Source organism: Mastigoproctus giganteus, chromosome 3 (genome assembly GCF_048544385.1).
Source record: "Mastigoproctus giganteus isolate SK-2022 chromosome 3, ASM4854438v1, whole genome shotgun sequence".
Taxonomy (NCBI): domain Eukaryota; kingdom Metazoa; phylum Arthropoda; class Arachnida; order Uropygi; family Thelyphonidae; genus Mastigoproctus; species Mastigoproctus giganteus.
This window is the reverse complement of record NC_143577.1, coordinates 234,523,249-234,545,878: the sequence shown is the minus strand read 5'-3', so window position 1 is coordinate 234,545,878 and position 22,630 is coordinate 234,523,249. Positions and strand designations below refer to the sequence as shown.

The following is a 22,630-nucleotide window of genomic DNA, read 5'->3' as shown; positions in this document are numbered from 1 at the left end:
GGACCCCAGAGCGGTGGAAGTCAGTTATTTTCTCGGATGAGAAGAAATTCAACCTGAATGGCTCTGATGGGAGACAACCGATTTTCCATAGACGTGAAGAATATCATCCGGACTGTATGGTGTCTACAGTGAAATTCCTTACCAGCCAAATAATATGGGGGTGCATTTTGTATCACGGAGTAGGTCAACTGCAGTTTATAAAAGGTTCTGTAAATGCCAATGGATACCTGGCTATATTGGAAGGCAAATTGCTACCAACCATTAGAGACCATTTCAACCTGCCAAGTAACTGCATCTTTCAGGATGACTCTGCTTCTTGTCATTGGGCAAAAAGTATAAGTAGGCACTTCTGTAGTTACTTTAACTTCATTTCTGCATTAGAGGTTTGACAGTAATGTGTTTACATTTGTTACAGGTGAAAAAATGGTTGGAAGAACGGTTCATTACAACTCTTAGCTGTCCAGGAAACAGCCTGGACCTGAATCCTATAGAGAATGTTGGCATCGTGTGGAATCAGCAGTTGCCAGAAAGAAACCAAATACCCTTCGTGAACTTCATAATTCGTGTTTGGAACCAGAAACTATCAGTTGATTATCTTCAGAAATTGATCTTGTCAATGCCTCGACGGTGTGCTGCTGTCATCAGGACCAGAGGCGGTTCAACTAAATATTAGTTTGCACCTGGTGAACTTTTCAATTTGCTTTCCATTTAAAATAATAAACTGAAGCAAATTGAGGGCTTCTGATAAATATTTCAGCCATAATTGTCATGTTTACCAAAACTGTTGCATAAAGGTTGCAAATGCTCATTTTGGAATATTTTTAAAGCACCTGTCAAATATTACTTAGCTTTGCCTTAACTATTAATAAATATCTTTTTATATTTCTATTTGTGATGCTAATCATTAATGTAACATACCATCGCGAAAAAAGGGTTAGAAATGTGAAATTCCTAGGTGATACATTTTCTTTGAACACCAGTGTATACAGGCACATATACAGTGGTACCTTGGATTACAAGTAACTTGGTATGCGATTGTTTTGCAAGACGAGCAAAAATTTTTAATAAATTTTAGCTTGATAAATGAGCGAGGTCTTGCAATACGAGTACAGTCAGTCCTCATATAACAAGTGTTTACACTACACGAATTCGATCATACACGATTTATAAATACGGGAACGATATCTTATATAACATGAACCGAATTCGCTTATGCACGATTCGCCTTTGTATTTACAAGAAATGGCAGTCGAACGCAGAATCATCCCAACTGAATGCAACCCAATAGGAATGAAGAGAAGATTTTGAAAATGTATTTATGGTTTTTTATATCAGTGAAGGGGAAACACATTTCACCATAATAACTTAAAAACCAACAATTCCAGCTAGTATAATCTCAAATGCAATTAGATCGAGTTTACTACCAGTTTATAACAGATTCCACTAGCAGGAACGCAACTGGAAATTTTTTTTATTGTTTTATGGTAGTAACCCCTAGAAATGTGCTTTAGTAAAATGTGAGGTGTTAATAGTGTACTCTGCCTTTACAGTGTTGTTTATTCAGTTGCTACATGCGCGCAGCTTTGTTTATGTGTATCAAGCATGCCTCCTCATTTTGTAATAGTGCGAGCGATGAATCTGATTTCCGTGAAATCCTCAAAAGGAGGCAAAAGCAAGTGTCATTGGAAAGATTCCTTGTTAAAGTCGCACAAAAAGAAAAAGTCAACAGATAGCAGTGATTCCGTTAGAGAAAGTGAAAGTCGTCCTACCCAATAATTAATAAATTCGATTGCTTTATGTATATTAAATTTAAATATTAAAAATATTAAAAGGTATGTATTTTGTAGTAATCATTTTTACAGTATATGAATATTTTTGAGTTTTGGAACAAATCATCTGGGTTTCCATTATTTCTTATGGGGAAATTCGCTTTGATATACGAGTGCTTTGGATTACGAGCACATTTCCGGAACGAATTATGCTCGCAAACCAAGGTACCACTGTATATGATAAAGATTAAGCATTGGACCATGAATTTGGACTATGCATTTAGCACACTGTGACCAGAGTCAATGTACTAAACACCTTCAAAAAAACCAAAAAAACATTCTAATATTAAAAAGTCTTTTAAAAATAACATTTTAAAAGATTTAACTAATTTTTTTATTAGTTTTTCATATTGTTAAGCTCAATTGTCAGAGATATTCTCCATTTATTTTACATTAAGGCTTTTGGCAGTTTAAAAATGTGTTTGAATTAAATAAGAAATTATTGGAATTCAAATGTTAATAGTTATACTATTTGAAATGAACTACTCTTTTACCATGTGGATAATGCAAAATTAGCTTATTGATTAAGTTCTTTGACCTAATTCCTAAATTTGCTATCAAGGTGACATTTCAGGATCCTTGCGGGATCCATCATTAGACCATATAGGATTTAACAGCTTCTCTCCCTGACTTTGTGTGATAATAAGACCTTGCAAGAATCATGACACGTCACCTTTATAATAAGTTTAGGAATTGCATCAAGCAAAGCACTTAATTAACAAACTAATTTTGCATTATCTATGTCGTAAAAGAGTGATTCATTTCAGATATTAATCCATGGATAATTACCAAATAGAATCATTTCCAAATTATATTAAACTGACGGTTCCGGGGTTGTTGTTTTTGGTTTTTTTTTTTTTTTTTGTTATATTTCAGTTCCAGTCAGATGTGCTGGAATGGCCATTATATCAAGTTTCTCTTCTTTTATAATCTACTTTCAGAAGATAAAACTGCAAAAATAGTTAATTTCAAAAAGTTTTTATCTAGAATAAGATTTTAATCAGTTGCTGTGTACTGTGAATGCTCAGAGTTAATACCTTTGCCATTGTAATGAAGAGCATTAAACTTTAAGCCAGTAGAGTTGTTTAAATACTTTCTTGCACATTTTCTTCCATAATCAAACTTTCTGAGATTTTTTAAAAATTATTTTTTTGATTAAGTATGTCATATATTATATTTAATGTAAGGAGCTTTTAAAAGAATGCGAAAGTTTCTGTTCATGTGCTGTGAATTTAAGTGAAGAATGAAGAGTTAAATTAATTTAAAGACAATTTTTATTCTTGTAATATAGAAAGTCTCCTTGCAAGGGAATTTTGTTCATCATGCATTGATTTCTTTTTGTTTCATACAGTCAGATATTTAAATTATATTATAAAGATGCTTTTAATGATGTGATATATATTTTTCAGCTTCTACAGGAACTTGTAAGTATTTACCAGCAGTTGTGGAGAATGTGTGAAGACTTGCGGAGACGTAAAGATGGATTATCTGTTGATAGTGGAATATCTTCTACTCCAGGAGAAATTCAGGCTAACCATTTAAAAACAGGAATGCTTGCTTCTCTTGTAAAAGAACTGCAAGAGTTAATGGAAGAGATACTGACTAGTGTGGATGTGGTAGGTATTTTAAGCATTTTTTAAAAATTAATGCAATATTTTAAATTCATTTGAAAAGGAGGAACATTTTTTTAGAGCTTTAAAATTTTTTTTGGTATAATGGATAAAATGAAGTGAATTGGTATAATGGACAAAATGAATTTCTAAAGTAAAAGTATAATTAGAAGTTTGAAAGTAAAAACAAAATGAATTTTGTTCAACCCCACACAATGTGGGGTTGTGCAAAAGTTCGAAAATCAAGCTCTCTGCTGAAACAGTGCTAAACTGTGTTGTGTACACAATTTAACTAGTATAATGAATTTAACCATTTCATTAAACTATAAACTATATTAAATTAAACTATATTTTACAGAAGGCTGTGCCCCATTCTTCTATGGTAAAAACCAATAAAACAATAATAATATAGTGATGTACAGCCAATTACATTGTCATCCTAGATGGCACAAGGAGCTGAGTAAAGTGTTTGGGTAAATCAGTTTTTACCTCAGAAGAAGGTGGCACAGTCGTCTGAAACATATAGTTTTAATGTAAGTGGTTACATTTATTAAACTAGTTAAATTATGTATGTGCACTGTAGTGTGTTTTTCAACTAATTGTTATTTCCTGCATTAATCATCATTTCAGTGATGAATCATCATGAACACCTTCAGTTCATAAATTAAATTTTAGTTCTAAATTTTTGTTAATAAGGTTAAATGTTTATAAATTGACTGTTTATGTATTGGGAGATTACTGTATATCAATGAAAGTATGTTTGGATGTTCAGGCATCACTTGATAGAGAAAAGTTATATCAACACCAAGTTTTTGGCATATGTTCTAAAAAGGTTTTAGATCTGATTCTGGTTCCATGCACACTTCCACCAGTTCCCTCTTGTCTTCTTGCCCCTCATGCACAAAATCTATATGTATAAATAAAAGTATATTTCAGATGTTCAGCCATTACTCAAGAAGGAAAATCCAGATCACTGCAAAATTTTTATCATATGTTCTCTTAAACCTACCAAGGTACTACTAGGACATTCTAATTCCCTATCCTTCCCCACAACTTTGTCCTACAAATATTGCTATAAATTTGGAACAGCAGCTCCTTTTACCAGAATTTCAGGATTTGTTTAGAATTTTCTTATGAACCTTTGAATGAAATTTAATGTCAATAGGTTAACCCACCATTTCTCCTCTGTTATCTTCATGTGAGCATTACATGGTGATTTTGGTAAACACTTATATGTGACGCCAATATTAGTTGGAGGAGGATAAGTTTTGAGTGAGCTGTCATATCATCAATATCAGACTCCTCTTCTGGCTCTAAAATAGCTGAAGAAGTTGAAGGCCTGTAGAAATATGGTGCTGAAGATAGATGTGGCACTGAAGTTGGAGTCAGAGCAACCTCCTCCTGCAAGTTGAGGAGGTTGCTCAAACTTTTTCACGAATTTATGTAGGGAGGTTTGAATGAATCCTTTTTTTGAAGAAGTTGAAGGCCTGTAGAAATATGGTGCTGAAGATAGATGTGGCACTGAAGTTGGAGCCAGAGCAACCTCCTCCTGCAAGTTGAGGAGGTTGCTCAAACGTTTTCACGAATTTATGTAGGGAGGTTTGAATAAATCCTTTTTTTTCCCTCACAGTAGACTTTAAAGGTGCGGAACTTTTTGCTTATTCTTTTATTCATTCTTTATCTTTCGCTATTGTATTCACAGTGGATGTTGCCAGCCCTAAAACGCATGAAATGGTCTTTATTGTTTTTCCATCTTCATACATTTTCACAATTTCTAATTTTTACTCTAACGTAAGTGTATACCAATTTTTAGAATTACCAACATTGCCAGGTTTACTCACATGCTTTCCTGCCATACTGACTGGGATAACACACAATAATAATAATAAAAAAAAAAATAGAAACAGTTATCTGTGAGGCAGAGCAGTGATGAGATGAGATGAAAGAGGAAATAGTTTAACAAGAAGCTTCCATTCTAGATACAAGTTGTTTCCTGTCATGTGATAAATCATGGTGGGCTGTATGTATACATAGGCAATGTCTGGCATCCTTGGAATGTTCCCACTGGAGATTAGGCTGTAGGTATCTTTGAAGTTGCCAATTACAGCTGATTTCTGTGTGGACAATTTTTTTTTTTTTTTTGAAATTTTTTTACGTAAGGTCGGATTTCCATAAGTCAGGGAGGGAGTACCTGTACTTAGATTTCCTGAAATGTAATGCAATATGTACATTACCTAACTTGTTCTAATTGATAACACAAATGCATGAAATACAGTCTATAACATGTTGCTGTGTTAGCACATATTGTGATATTTAAGTATTTTTGAAAATACTGTTAAATAAAAAATGCTGTATAAATTTTAATTTCTTTTACATTTTAGCAACACTGTTTATCGTGTCAAACAATTGTAGAGGAAACAGATGCAATAGAAACTCTTCAGGAACAACTGCGACAAAAATCAGAAGAACTAAGAAATAAAACAGAAGATATTTCAGTTTTGGATAAGAAGGTATATAGTTCTAACTCTACTAAAGAAACAAAAAAAAATGCAGTTTTCTTTACGGATTATTTTTTAATAATTTTTAATTACTTATGATTATTAAGTTACCGATCAAAATTTTTGTGATAAACAAAAATTTGTTTAGCCCAGGCCAGTTCAGTTTTTACATGGGGATTTTCATCTATTAAGTAACTAAATTTCTACATAATCTTGATAAGAAGATATAGTAATTGATAAGAAGTAGACATCAGAAAATATGCATTAAAAATAGGAAAAATATACATGCTTATATGCAATAAAATAAGTGAAAATGTGCCAGAATACCATTATGTGTAATAGCATTTTAGTGCTTATTTTAATAATTTTTATATTTATTACCTCTATTGTTGGTGACTCTATTGTCAGGGAAACGGGGAACATGCTTTGTAAAAAGGATAGGTGGAATAGGACCAGGGTATGTCTGCCAGGGGCAAAGGTTGATGACGTTGTAGAGCGGATATCATCTTTTAAGGGCACAAAAGGTGATATAGTTGTACACGTTGGCACTAATGATATTAAGAGTAGGAGACCGGCGGAATTACTTAGCAAGTACAGGTCACTGTTGAAAAAAAGCCGTGAATTAGGGTTGAATTTGTAAGTGTCTGCAATTCTACCCAGACACGATAGGAGGGAGTATATGATGAGAGCCTTGTCGATCAATTCGGCCCTGGAGGGATTGTGCAAGGCTCAAGGGGTAGAATTTTTTTCAGCCTGGACTGTACTTGTTAACAGGAGAGATTGCTTCTACAGGGATGGGATACACTTAAATAGAAAGGGTGCAAGAATTTTTGCTGATGCTGTCGAGGCAGTGTTAGGTGGGTCGGAAAACTGCTAGTTGGGGGGGAAACAAGGACTAATAGATTAACAGTAGCCACTGGCAGAGGTGGAAGTGATTCTTGCACTGCTTCTATTGAAATGAACAGAAGCCTGAAAAACAAGATGCAGGATATTTCAGAGACTGCTGGGAGTCATTGCGGTACAAGTAAACAGATGGGTTGTGTTAGGGTAGCTAAGAATAGAAACAGGTGCATGTATACCTGCGTGTACACCAATGCTAGGAGTTTGGTAAATAAATTTGATGAATTTGAGGTATTGCTCAAAACATCAAAGGCAGATATTGTTGGGATATCAGAGACGTGGTGTCACACAGATATAAGTAATGCGGAACTGGAATTTGGGGAATACAATGTGTATAGAAAGGATAGACAGGACAGGAGGGGAGGAGGGGTTATGCTATTAATTAAGAAACACATAAAGTCCAAGGAAGTGAAGCCAGACATCGATGGACAGGGCAGTGTCGAGTCAGTTTGGTGTGACATAAGCATAGGGAAATCAAAATTGAGAGTAGGAGTGTGCTATAGGCCTAATGACTCTGATGAGTATAATAAGATATTGTACAGGGAAATAGAGTGGGCCAGTAAATCAGAGAGTCTTATAATGGGGGATTTTAATTTCCCAGATATTGACTGGAATTTGTGGGTGGGTCACTCGCACACTAGCAAGGCTTTTGTGGATTTATTGGATGATTGTTTTCTACATCAGCGTGTTCGTGAGGTAACAAGAGGGAGCAATACTCTTGATCTGATTATCAGCAGTGATTCTTCATGCATTAAGAATCTGCAGATAAATGAACCATTAGGTGGCAGTGATCACAGTGTGCTGAAGTGGGATTTACTCAAGGAGGTAACTACCATCAGAGGTAAAGGGAAGGGTTTTTGTTTTCGTAAAGGCGACTATGATGGTCTGAGACAGTATTTAAATTCTATACAGTGGGACCAACTGATGATGTTACCAACAGCAAACTCAAAATGGGAAGCATTCAAGGAACTAATCTTGGAGGCTACCAGGCTTTACATACCAACTAAGAAATATTGTTCAAGGTTTAGGCCTAAATGGTTGTCAGATGAACTAATGAGACATGTGGCAGAGAAGAAAAATGCATGGGATACATACAAATTAATGGGTGACATGGAAGCCTATGATAGATATAAGTTGGTCTGTAACCAAGTCACAAAGGAGATTAGGCAGGCAAAGGCAGACTGCGAAAAATCCTTTGCAAAGGATGCAAAGAAAAACAGAAAAGAGTTCTTTACATATTTAAACTCAAGAAGGAAAGGGATGAATCAGATTGGTCCACTGGATATTGATGGTTCAACAGTCGAGGATCCTGCTCAGGTGGCTAAAAATCTAAACGAGTATTTTACATCTACATTCACGCATGAGGAGTTATTCAGGAGGGAGAATGATGTAGGTAAAGTAAACATTGGCAGTGAGCTGGATGATTTTGTAATAACTGAGAGGAAAGTGGAGGAGAGATTGTTGAGGATAAACATAAAAAAGGCACCTGGGGTGGATGGGATCTATCCAGTTATATTAAAGGAGGCAGCAAAGGAAGTAAGCAAACCCCTAGCCATAATTATGAGAGCTTCTTTGGACTCAGGGGAGGTACCCATAGACTGGAGATGTGCAAATGTAACCCCAATTCACAAAGGAGGATCAAAGGCTGACACAAGTAATTATAGACCTGTTAGTTTAACTTCTGTTCCAGGTAAATTAATGGAGGCACTGGTTAAAGAAGCACTGCAGGATCATCTAGACAAGAATTCAGTTATAGCTCAGACGCAGCATGGTTTTGTTAAGGGCAGGTCTTGCCTGACCAATTTGATTGGATACTATGATGTAGTCACAAAAGAACTGGATGCAGGGAATAACTTTGATATTATATATTTGGATCTTAGAAAGGCTTTTGATACTGTTGCACATGGAAGACTGCTGCATAAACTGGAGCAATGTGGCATTGGAGACAAATTGCTGCTATGGATAAGGGGATGGTTGAGTGGCAGAAGACAGAGAGTGGTAATCAATGGACACTGCTCAACGTGGACTAATGTTATTAGTGGAGTTCCTCAGGGTTCAGTGTTGGGTCCGTTGTTGTTTTCAGTGTTTATGAATGATATTGATGATGGGATATCAAGTTTAATGTCCAAGTTTGCAGATGATACAAAGGTTGGCAGGGTTGTTAAGGACACTACTGACGCTATGCTGCTGCAACAGGATCTGGAAAGGTTGAACAGATGGGCTGAGAGGTGGCAAATTAAGTTTAACATTGACAAATGTAAAGTACTACATATGGGAAACAGTAACCCCAGAGCAATATAGGAATTTTTCTAGCAGGGATAAGGAGGTGATTATTCCCTTGTATAAGGCAATGGTCAGGCCACACCTAGAGTACTGTATACAGGCCTGGAGGCCTCATTTCAGGAAGGATGTAGAGCTGCTGGAACGAGTACAGAGAAGGGCAACTAGATTGGTGAATGGGACAAAGGGGTTCTCTTACGAAGAAAGGCTTAAGTTTTGCAAATTACAGTGTCTGGAAACTAGGCACCAGCGGGGTGATCTGATAGAGGTGTACAAAGCCTTGAATGGTTTGAGCATGCTCAATGCTGATGGGATTCTTCCTCTAGCTCAGAAAAATCACCTGAGAGGGCATAAATTCAAATTGAGGAAAGACAGATGTAGGATAGATGTGCGGAAATTTGCCTTTAGCCAGCGGGTGGTTGGTGGGTGGAACAGACTTCCATCCCTTGTCGTGGAAGTTGATAGCCTAAATAAGTTTAAGGCTCAGCTGGACAGGTATTTCGAACGAACAGAGGGGTGAAGTGGAAGTGGTTATTTTTATTTATTTATGTTACTTTTTTTTTTTTTTTTTTTTTTGGCTGATGCTGCATAAGCTTGCTTTCTTGCATCAAATGCCTCTACTAATGCTAATGCTAATGCTAATGCAACGTATCAACTCTGCCGTACTACACTGACAGTGGTGGAGAATGAAAAGGACCTGGGGGTAATTGTGCAGGCAGATATGAAGTTCTCTGAGCAGTGCAGACGAGCTGCAAGAGTAGCTCATGGTGTCTTGTCAATGATATACAAGAATTTTTCTAGCAGGGATAAGGAGGTGATTATTCCCTTGTATAAGGCAATGGTAGGCCACATCTTGAGTACTGTATACAGGTCTGGAGGCCTCATTTCAAGAAGGATGTAGAGCTGCTGGAACGGGTACAGAGAAGGGCAACAAGATTAGGGAATGGAACAAAGGGTTGCTCTTACGAAGAAAGGCTTAAGTTTTGCAAATTACAGAGTCTGGAGACTAGGCACCGGTGAGGTGATCTGATAGAGGTGTATAAGGCTTTGAATGGTTTGAGCATGCTCAATGCCAGTGGGATTCTTCATCTTGCTCAGAATGATCAGCTCAGAGGGCATAAATTCAAATTGAGGAAGGACGGATGATGGATAGATGTGCGGAAATTTGCCTTTGGCCAGCGGGTGGTTGGTTGGTGGAACCGACTTCCATCACTTGTTGTTGAAGTTGATAGCCTAAACAAATTTAAAGCTGAACTGGACAGGTATTTCGAACGAACGGAGGGGTGAAATGGGAGTGGTGTGTGTGTGTTTTTTTTTTTTTTTTTTTTTGGCTGATGCTGAATAAGCTTGCTTTCTTGCATCATATGCCTCTACTAATGCTAATGCTATTATAATACATTTATGACACATTTATTATTTATTAATTGAATTAAATTTCAGAATTTAAAATTTAAAGTAACAAACTTATTAAATGACAAGTTAATAAATATCATTGTGCGTGGAATAATCTTTTTTACATTAAACAACAATATATTTTTCATTGCGGCCCAGTGTAAATCTGTGGCATTTATCATCCTAAATAATTTTAAAAGCAGAGAATGTCGATGGTGATGACTGTGCTAAACTTAAAAAATGTGAGCCTTTGAGGCTTCTACTTTAATAGAAATTCCTGCTCATTTCCATTAACAAAATTACCTATTTTCCTTAAAATAAAATGCGAAATCCAGAGTTCAATGTATGCAATGTTGCAAGTAATATCATATTATATGCATTTGCATATGCACATAATTTGATGTCTATTGATAAGTACATGCACTCATGAGCCAAAAAAATATGACCACCTAACTGATAGCATGTTGGTCGTCTTTTGCTGTGATAATGTTTGCAGAGCAATCGGGTATGGGACATGATACTGCCAAGGGGGATGTCTTTGTGTGTGCACGATGCAAGGAGTGTATCGATATCAGGCAACAACTCGGCGTTCTTGTGGGCCTATATGAGAGCTTGAAGGACAGGGTGGATGCCCTCGAAGAAACTAAATTGAGGGGCCCATCAAGCTCTCAGCTGCCCACATCAACGCCAGAGCTTGCACTTGGGCATCGCGTGACACAGAGACAACCCCCAAGGCAGAATGCGCTGGTCCCGAAGGAACTAGTAGTTGTTGGTGACTCTATTGTCAGGGAAACGGGGAACATGCTTTGTAAAAAAGATAGGTGGAACAGGACCAGGGTATGTCTGCCAGGGGCAAAGGTTGATGACGTTGTAGAGCGAATATCATCTTTTAAGGGCACAAAAGGTGATATAGTTGTACACGTTGGCACTAATAATATTAAGAGTAGGAGACCGGCAGAATTACTTAACAAGTACAGGTCACTGTTGAACAAAAGCCGAGAATTAGGGTTGAATTTGAAAGTGTCTGCAATTCTGCCCAGACACGATAGGAGGGAGTATATGATGAGAGCCTTGTCGATCAATTCGGCCCTGGAAAGATTGTGCAAGGCTCAAGGGGTAGAATTTTTTTCAGCCTGGACTGTACTTGTTAACAGGAGAGATTGCTTCTACAGGGATGGGATACACTTAAATAGAAAGGGTGCAAGAATATTTGCTGATGCTATCGAGGCAGTGTTAGGTGGGTCGGAAAACTGCTAGCTTGGGGGGGAGACAAAGACCAACAGGTTGACAGTAGCCACTGGCAGAGGTGAAAGAGATTCTTGCACTGCTTCTATTAGAATGAGCAGAAGCCTGAAAAACAAGATGCATGGTATTTCAGAGACTGCTGGGAGCCATTGCGGTACAAGTAAACACATGGGTTGTGTTAGGGTAGCTAAGAATAGAAACAGGTGCAGGTATACTTGCGTGTACACCAATGCTAGGAGTTTAGTAAATAAATTTGATGAATTTGAGGTATTGCTCAAAACATCAAAGGCAGATATTGTTGGGATATCAGAGACGTGGTGTCACACAGATATAAGGGATGCAGAACTGCAATTTGGGGAGTACAACGTCTACAGAAACGATAGACAGGATAGGAAGGGGGGAGGGGTTATGCTATTAGTTAAGAAACACATAAAAACCAAGGAAGTGAAGCCAGTCGACATCGCTGGACAGTGCAGTGTTGAGTCAGTTTGGTGTGACATAAGCATTGGGAGATCAAAATTGAGAGTAGGAGTGTGCTATAGGCCTAATGACTCTGATGAGTATAATAAGGAACTGTACAGGGAAATAGAGTGGGCCAGTAAATCAGAGAGTCTTATAATGGGAGATTTTAATTTCCCAGATATTGACTGGAATTTGGGGGCTGGTTACTCACACACTAGCAGGGCTTTTGTGGATTTATTGGATGATTGTTTTCTACATCAGCATGTTCGGGAGGCAACTAGAGGGAGTAATACTCTTGATTTGATTATCAGCAGTGATTCTTCATGCATTGAGAATCTGCAGATAAATGAACCACTAGGTGGCAGTGATCACAGTGTGCTGAAGTGGGATTTACTGAAAGAGGTAACTACCATTAGGGGTAAAGGGAAGGGTTATTGCTTCCGTAAAGGCGACTACGATGGACTGAGACAGTATTTAAATTCTATACAGTGGGACCAACTGATGATGTTACCAACAGCAAATTCAAAATGGGAAGCATTCAAAGAACTTATCTTGGAAGCTACTAGGCTTTACATACCAACTAAGAAATATTGTTCAAGGTTTAGGCCAAAATGGATGTCAGATGAACTAATGAGGCATATGGCAGAGAAGAAAAATGCATGGGATACTTACAAATTAACACATGACACAGAAGCCTATGATAGATACAAGTTGATATGCAACCAAGTTACAAAGGAGGTTAGACAGGCGAAGACAGATTACGAGAAATCCTTGGCAAATGATGCAAAGAAAAACAGCAAAGAGTTCTTTACTTATGTAAACTCTAGAAGGAAGGGGATGAATCAGATTGGTCCACTTGATATTGATGGGTCAACTGTTGATGATCCTGCTCAGGTAGCTAACAAACTAAATGAATATTTTGCATCGACATTCACACATGAGGAGTTATTCAGCAAGGGGAATGCCAGAGGTGTATTCAACTCTAGCAGTAAGCTACAGAATCTTGAAATAACTGGGAGTAAAGTGGAGGAGAAACTGTTGAAGATAAACACAAGAAAGGCACCCGGGGTGGATGGGATCTATCCAGTTATATTAAAGGAGGCAGCAAAGGAAGTAAGCAAACCCTTAGCCATAATTATGAGAGCTTCCTTGGACTCAGGGGAGGTACCCATAGACTGGAAATGTGCAAATGTGACCCCAATTCACAAAGGAGGATCAAAGGCTGACACAAGTAATTATAGACCTGTGAGCTTAACTTCTGTTCCAGGAAAATTAATGGAGGCACTGGTTAAAGAAGCACTGCAGGATCATTTAGACAAGACTTCAGTTATAGCTCAGACACAGCATGGTTTTGTTAAGGGGAAGTCTTGCCTGACCTACTTGATTGGATACTATGATGCAGTCACAAAAGAACTGGATGCAGGGAATAACTTTGATATTATATACTTGGATCTTAGAAAGGCTTTTGATACAGTTGCACATGGAAGACTGCTACACAAATTGGAGCAGTGTGACATTGGAGGCAAATTGCTGCTATGGATAAAGGGGTGGTTGAGGGGGAGAAGACAGAGAGTGGTAATCAATGGACACTGCTTATCGTGGACTAATGTTATTAGTGGAGTCCCTCAGGGCTCAGTGTTGGGTCCATTATTGTTTTCTGTATTTATAAATGATATTGATGATGGTATATCAAGCTTAATGTCCAAGTTTGCAGATGATACAAAGGTTGGCAGGGTTGTCAAGGACTACTGACACTATGCTGCTGCAACAGGATCTGGAAAGGTTGAGCAGATGGGCTGAGAGGTGGCAAATGAAGTTTAACATTGACAAATGTAAAGTACTACACATGGGAAACAGCAACCCCAGAGCAACGTATCAACTCTGTGGTACTACACTGACAGTGGTAGAGAATGAAAGGGACTTGGGGGTGATTGTGCAGGCAGATATGAAGTTCTCTGAGCAGTGCAGACGGGCTGCAAGAGTAGCTCATGGAGTATTGTCAATGATATACAGGAATTTTTCCAGCAGGGATAAGGAGGTGATTATTCCATTGTATAAGGCAATGGTCAGGCCACACCTAGAGTACTGTATACAGGTCTGGAGGCCTCATTTCAAGAAGGATGTAGAGCTGCTGGAACGAGTACAGAGAAGGGCAACAAGATTAGTGAATGGAAAAAAGGGGTGCTCTTACGAAGAAAGGCTTAAGTTTTGCAAATTACAGTGTCTGGAGACTAGGCACCAGTGAGGTGATCTGATAGAGGTGTATAAAGCCTTGAATGGTTTAAGCATGCTCAATGCTGCTGGGATTCTTCCTCTAGCTCAGAAAAATCACCTGAGAGGGCATAAATTCAAATTGAGGAAAGACAGATGTAGGATAGACGTGCGGAAATTTGCCTTTAGCCAGCGGGTGGTTGGTTGGTGGAACAGACTGCCATCCCTTGTGGTGGAGGTTGATAGCCTAAATAAGTTTAAGGCTCAGCTGGACAGGTATTTTGAACGAACAGAGGGGTGAAGTGGAAGTGGGTTTTTTTTTTTTTTTTTGGCTGATGCTGCATAAGCTTGCTTTCTTGCATCAAATGCCTCTACTAATGCTAATGCTAATCACTTGTGCCCAGAATGGCACTGATTTCACAAGACTGGAAGGTGTCCTCAGGTCCTAACCTAAACCAGCTGGACAGAAGGATATCCCAGAGTGGCACTGGCATGGACTGGTAAATGCTGCATTCCACCACATCCCACAAACATTCAGCGGGATTGATGTCAGAATTTGGCAGCCAGGGGAAAGTGCAAAATGCTTGGACATGATTCCCAAACCATTCCTGCACGATATGGGCCTTGTGATGATACAGGGCATTATCTTGTTGAAAGAGTCCAGTGCCATTTGTATACATGGGCACCATGTAGGGCAAAACTTGGTTCAAAACAAGGCCGAGGTAGGATCTGGTGGTGAGAGTGTATTCAATGGGGACGAGGAGACTCAGTGATAATCCATGAAAATATCCTCCAAACCATGATACTATCACTGCTGGTCTGTTTTCATTCAACAGTTCAGTCTGGTTGCAGCTGTTCACCTGCTCACTCTTGAATATGCACCCATCCGTCGACATGATGGTTCTGGAACCTTGATTCATCAGACCGGGTGGCTCTTTTCCAGTTGTCCAGTGTCCAGGAATGGTGCTCTGATGGCCACTACCAGCTGAGATGTCAATCAACGTGGGCACACAAACAGGTTGCCTACTCCGTAGTTCTGTGCACAAGAGCATCTGCTGGATGGTGTTCTCAGAAATGTTTCTCCTTGCCCCCTGTAGTCTACCATTAATTGAGGGATCGTGATCCATCTGTTGTTCGAGACAGCATGTGCCACTGCCATTCACCTTGACTGTCAACCAATGGTGATTTCCCCATCCCAGCATGTTGGATGGTTGTATATCCCTTTTCAGACCATTCCCACCATACCTTTATTACTTGTGCACTCAAACAGCTCACAATGCCTGTGGTTGCTGAGATGCTGATCCAGCCTTCCTAGCACTGCAAATCATTCCCCATTCAAGCTATGTTCCTTTCCTCATTGCATGGACTTTGTACTGACAAAATGACAAGCACTGCTGCACCATCATTATATATTCTGTGCCGATCAGTGACATCACTCCTTAGGTGCTGTGATGCATCCACTCGTGAAGACATGGGTGATCATAATGTTTTGGGTCATGAAGGTGTCTTAGAATTTTAAATTTAAGTTATTTTCTGTTAAATAAAATAATCTGACTCCAGGTAGTGTAGATGTTTCATAATAGTTTCATTATTTATAATACAGGTTACTTTAACTAAATCACCTACTTCCTTTATGGTTCACTGATCTCTGTTTCCTTCCCTTTTTACTGTACAGCAGGCCCTCGTTATAACGCGGTTCGCTTTATGCTGATTAACTATAACGCTGTTCTTATATTATAACCCATATCTGACTATAACGCTGTCACAAATCACTATAATGCTCTTTTACAGATTGCATTTTTTGGCATATTTAACGAAATCGTTTCATTTGATGGAGTCAATAGCTTGAAAATGAATAGCAAAACAGCATTAAAATGTTTCCTATGCCGACTTGAGAACTCTTCTCACACGTTAATTTAATTGCAGTACAGTGACTTGTTACATAGTTTCGAGATCAACATTTTAAAAAATTATCAAGTATATTGCTTGTAATATTTGTGTTACATGCATTTATCCGAAGTCTAGTCATCACTCAGTACAATATTACACATCGTGCGTAACGGACAGTTTACTCACACATTGTATCATAATTAATGCAACCAATGCAGTTACATTTTTGAAGAGTTAATAAGAAAGAATGAAAATATAGCAACGTCTGGACGCAGTATGAAGACTACAAATGTAAGAAAAAGACTGAATTTGAAAATTAAATTAGACATTTGGAAGTGAATCGATTCCAGTCAACGACAAGCGGATGTGTGCCATAATTTAGGACTGGCAAGTTTAACTGTAAGAACAATTATAAAAAATAAAAATTTAATTTTAGCAGCGGGAACAACAGCTGTTCCACTGCAAGCAACTAGGGCTAATCCGGCTATTAGAATTGAAATGGAGAGACTTTAACTAATTTTATTGAAGATAATATCCAACGCAGGATTCAGTTAAGTTAAATATTATATAAAAAAAAGAGAGAGAGAGAGAGAGATTAGCCTATATGATCTGAATAGATTTAAAATCCAGGGAGAAGCCGCAAGTGCAGATCAAGGAGCTGAAACTTTCAAAAAAGAACTTGTTAAAATTATTGAAGAGTTGAATAATTGAATAATTTTCAAAAGGGTAGTATGTGTTATAATTCTCAACAAGTTTTTAACATAAATGAAGCAGGACTTTTTTTGGAAACAAATGCCTAAAACAAGTTTCATATCGAAAGAAGAAAAAAACATGCCAGGTTTCAAAGCGGTGAAGTATTGGTTGACTTTATTGTTGGGTGGTAATGCTGTGGGGGATTTAAAATTAAAACCCCTTTTAGTTTACCAGGAACAGGGCTAAAGTACAACCCAAAATCAACACATTTTTGATGATTAAATTCATCAATTAAATAAAATAAATTAAATTCATGATTTTAATTGGAATTTTAAGTTTAATTTTGATACATAAGTAGTTACCACAATTATATACGTATGTAATACAGAAGATTTTTTATGTACAAAAATTGGAATATTAAATATTTTGACTGACATTTGTGCCTCTTTTCACTACCGTTTATTACTGATTAGGAAATATCCTATGACACCATCCACAACTCACAAATACATATGTTACCTTATGGGAATGTGGCACTTGCTTAGTGCTCTGTTTTTCCGGAACGAATTATCAGCGTTAAGCAGGGGTCACCTTTTTAGATCTGGCCTGGTTCAAATCACTTGCTGTATCCTACCTTTTGTCTGTTTTATCTGTTTTATTTTCATTCATTCCATATACCGTATTTGTCAGCTTATAAATACATTAAAAAATTGCCCTCAATCTTAGAATCTGAAAGTGGTAATATGGCACGTGCAAAACCAAGAGTTAATGGATAGTTAACTACTATACGTTAGTACACTTTTCAGTAATTACCAGGCTATTATTGGAGTAACAAGTGAATTCCAGTTATACATTTAAGCCCTAATCAATGGCAGGCACATCAAGAAGTCAAAATTATACTATTGAATTTAAGCTAAAAGTAGTACAGTGGTTAAGGATAATGATGATCAAGTCAGTAAGGAATCTGAAGTTGAATAATCCTAAAATAATAAGAGCAATAATCCTATACCTTTCTTTATCGGCTTTTGGGTTTTATTTTTATTGAATTTTAAATTTCCATTGTATTAAAAATAAATTTTTTAAAAAAGTTTTTATTCTTAATTTTACCTTTCCAAAGTTAGGGGGTGTCTTCCGTGCCACAGCGTCCTATAAGCCGACAAATACGGTATATTGTTTAAATGCATTCTCCTACATTTTCTGATATTTATTATCCTTTACCATAATCCATTTACATAATGTTGCGTCAGGCACATTGGTTTTACAACCTAGTGACTGGTTTAATTGATGTCACTTGTGGACTTTAAACTTTATTTTTTTTGCAGTGTTGTTGGATAGTTATCATTGTTACTTTCCTGGTTTATTCAGTGAAAATAAATAGATTTCAATTCATTGAAATTTTCCTAAAGCTTTTCTTGGAGCATTGCTCTCAGAGTTCTAAATGATAATGAAGACATGGAAATAAAGAAAAATGTTGAAAGGTTGTTATACCACAAATTTTTATAAAAACACTTACGAAAAATGCTTATAAAAACTTATATAAAAAAATACACTCCGTGTGTTTGTTTTATATTGCAATCAGAAAAGAATTTCCTATTTTTCAAAATGCTGTGAAAATAATTACTGCAATATAATAATTGAAATGTCTGAAGGTCTGGACACCATAAGTATTTTCTATTGAAAAAAAATGAAGCTCATTTCCTTAATCCATCAGAAATTTTTTGGAATTGTTTGCAGTTTCTGAAATTTTACACAGTATGGTTGACTTAAAAAACTGGGGTAATTATAGAAATCTATGTCAACTGTAGTTTAAATCTGCATATAATAATATAAAACATATGCTAGAATCCTGTTACATTGACAATGTTTTAACGAAATTATTTCAAGTTCCTGGCTGATGTACCCTATTATAATGCTTAAGTTTCAGTTTTGAATGAAATAGTTTTGACAGAAAATTCAGTACAGTGAATTATTTTCAAAGTCTACCTAAGCCACACCCTGTATTACATTTTTTTATCTTTTTGAATGATTGTGCATATTTATTATGATCTTTTTTTTTTTTTTGATTCCTGGGATACCAACATTTTTGATTGCACTAAAGTTGAATTTTCAAATTAATGCCATAAAGGATTTTAGATAATTAAAACAAAATTGGCATAATATTGTGAAGTGTAACAATAAGTTGTTTCTGCTGTACCATATTTCTGAATGTGTGATATTTCTTATAAATAAAATATGCTTTCAAAATGACACTCGCAAAACAAAATATTTTTACTTTTGTAATACTCGTATTTCATCATTTTATTTATTTACATCTGATTTTAAAAGTTTAGATTTGTAACGTCAATAAAAGTGCAACAGAATTTATACAAATAATTTTCAACTGTGTTCATTAAAAAAAAATTTCAGTACAACAAAATAATTCATGCACTCCCAAGAAGTTCATTATAATGGGATTTTACTGTATTAGATTGAATAATGATTCTTCAAAGATAAATTGCATATTGAATTACTCCCTGGTTAATAATGCAAATGTAATAAGAACAGTATTTTTAGACTGTTTTTTGTCAGATTTTCCACATGTGTTTGTATATAACTTATAGTTCAAGGAAGTAGGAAGGTTGCAATTAACAACTCCAAATCATTTTCTAGTTAGCTGTTCAGGAAACAGAACTGGCAGCTCTTCGAGAAGAAAGAGATCACCTTCGTCAAGATGTTGACTGCAGTACAATGGCTAAAGATGAGATAGTCAAAAAAGTGTGGACTATGCGAGATCAAGCTGTATCTAGGTGATTAAATTTTCATTGAGTTTTGTGGTTAGAGATTAAATTTTGATTATTTGTGATTAGATATATGTGTAGTCTTTAAACAAGTAGTTGTTTATTTTGTGTGAAAGTGTGTTTGTTATATTGCAGAAAAAATACAGTTGAAATTGAGCTAGCTAGAACAAGAATAGACGTAATGCATATTAATAGTCAACTAATGGAAGCTGTGCAGCAGAAAATAGAACTTTCTCAACAGCTGGAGCAGTGGCAGGTTTGTTCCAACATAATTATTTTTATAAACATTAGTAATTATTATACTGGACATCAAGTCCTATACTTTTACCCATTTATTTACATAACATTAAGAAATTTGTTGAATAATGCAAATTAGACTATAAGACAAACTTGTGGTTCTTAAGTTATTAATTCCCCCCCCCAAAAAAAAAAGAAAAAAAAAGGAAAACTTTCAACCTTCTTGAGCTCTTTCCAATATTTTAATATCTGGTACCTTGTTAGGAAATCAGTAAGGAGAAACTTCCATCCCTAAGCCTTGTAATATGTAATCATCAGAGAGACTTGGCTTGGCTGCTGGAAAACTGCTATTTGTGTAAAAGGCTTATTAGAAGATCAGAATTAATAAAGCTTTATACAATTTTTGAAAAGTTTGCAATAACTGAACAGTTAATTAAGAAATAAGGAGACAGATAAAACTATTAATTGTACTGGTCATAAAGTCCTGTAGTTTTACCTGTCTATTTGCTGACATTAAGATGTGTACAAGAATATTAATAATTAAAAGAGACCATTGCAACTGGAAAATATACTTTAAATCAAATCACTTTTTTTTTTTTTTTTTTAATTTATATACATAAAGAGAATTTTAACGACTAATTAGGAGAAAAATATATTTGTGAGATACTCTGGTATGAAAAGTGGAAATTGCTTTTGTATTTATATATCAAATCAGTAAAGAAGGATGCAGTTAATAAAGATAAGGGTTTCACTGTGTAGCCTATTTTCGAATCATTGTTTGGGAAGTGAAATGCCAACGTAATGTTAAATATATTCATATGAGCCAATATGTTCAAATGACCAATTCTTATTTTTGTACAGCAACAAGTGCATTATCGTAACAGTTTCCATTTGCATGTGGACAGGTTTTCTGTAATTTAAAGGATATCCAAATAATAAATGTGAGCATTGAAGAAAGTATTCTTAATAATTTCCAAAAGTTATGACAATTTATTTTAGGACAAGGATGAGAAAATGTGGTAAAGCATGTAAAGCAATTTAATTTTTTATCACTTGGCAGTGCTTAAATATTTCAGTTGATGTCAGATCTAAATAGTAATTTCAGAGTTATGCTGGTTTAATATTATATTTATCTCAATGAAATGGGGACATATTTTATTTTAGACCAGTTTAAAACTAGTATGTCATAAATTTGACTCAAGGCTGAGTCAAATCGATACTTTCAGTTGTTTGATTTAACTTATATGTTTTTTTTATTATTATTATTTACTTGTACTTGTACTTATTATTATTATTATTTACTTGTACATAGTATATTTAAGCAGTTCTTTAGTCTCTGATTATTGGTTGAGGTGCCTCCGTAGCCAGGTGGGAAGGAGCAGCAGTGTGTAGCACATGCTTCTTGATTAGACCGGGGTTCGAGCCCGTCACCACCAAATACGGAGGATGCGGAAAGGTCAGGGAATGACTACTGCATATCCCATAGCAATATGGCGCTCCTAAAAGCCAAATAACAAACAAACAACATTATTGGTTGAAATATAACTATCTGATAATCCTATTCACAAACTGAGACTAACTAGTGCACTAAGTAGAAGTAGCCCAAAAAAGTTCATGAGACATTCAATTAGATTATCTGTTCAGGGTAGAAACACTATTACGATAAACATTGGTTGGGCTGTATAATATAAAAATAAGTTTGAAATATTAGGTGTTTCACTAGAAACATAGTGAATAATGCTGTCCCACTTCATCACTGATAAAAGATTGAAATTTCATGAAAAAATGTATAAATATTTGTTACCCAAAAGTAAGATGAACCTTAAAAAATATAATAATATGCAATGAAACATGAAGTAACTGGCCATAAGGTGAATGACACTAAATTGAAATAAACCATTGATTGTTTTATGGAAAGGGGAGGGAAGAGCATGTGCACTGAGCAAATGGGCAGTGTCCATCTGTTTTCATTATGTGACACTGGTTGTCAGGCTTTATTCTATCAAATTACTAGAACTTACTTGTGAAATAAAATTAAATTTCATTTTTGATTTGTGAAACTTTAGCATTTAATGAATATTTTTTACTTGCATCGTAGGTGGATCTGCAAGCTTTATTAGAAGAACAAATGAAGAAAAAACTAAAAAATCATGAATTAGAGGAAACAAAACATATTAGAAGACGATTTGGAACTAAATCTAAGCTTTTTGGATTATGGAGATGATTTTCCTTTTTAAACCCAGTTAGAATTTTAATGTAACATATTTATTTTAAAGATTTGTACATTTAAAATATGGTATATAGATACTGATATAAATATTTTTATTAAATAAATACCTATGTATCATATATAATATGACAGCCTAATGCAAGGGTATTATTTATGCTTACCTCATATAGTTTTTGTATCGTTTATTGCAAAAACTACGTCATTTTATATGTTGAACCAAGTTAAATAGTTAAAACTATTATTGAACTTCAGTAAAAGCTGTTTAAAGTAGTCACTTGTTACTAAGTTTTGGAAAGGGTTTATTCTTCTCCTCCTTCCTTTCTCTCTCTCTCTCTGTTTTTTTTTTTATTTGAAAGACTGAATAAACTGATTAGTA

General features: G+C 36.0%; 1 protein-coding gene across 1 annotated transcript in view; it reads left to right on the top strand.

Annotated features, from left to right (window-relative positions):
- The window catches only part of LOC150088859 (BICD family-like cargo adapter 1), a 39,404-nt gene extending 17,156 nt beyond the window's left edge, over positions 1–22,248 (top strand). Inside the window, exons 7-11 of the mRNA XM_090370346.1 lie at positions 3,239–3,445; positions 5,821–5,949; positions 19,660–19,796; positions 19,923–20,043; positions 22,123–22,248. Coding sequence (XP_090226472.1) covers positions 3,239–3,445; positions 5,821–5,949; positions 19,660–19,796; positions 19,923–20,043; positions 22,123–22,248 — 720 coding nt within the window. The remainder of the gene's footprint in view (positions 1–3,238; positions 3,446–5,820; positions 5,950–19,659; positions 19,797–19,922; positions 20,044–22,122) is intronic.
- Positions 22,249–22,630: the final 382 nt, after the last annotated feature.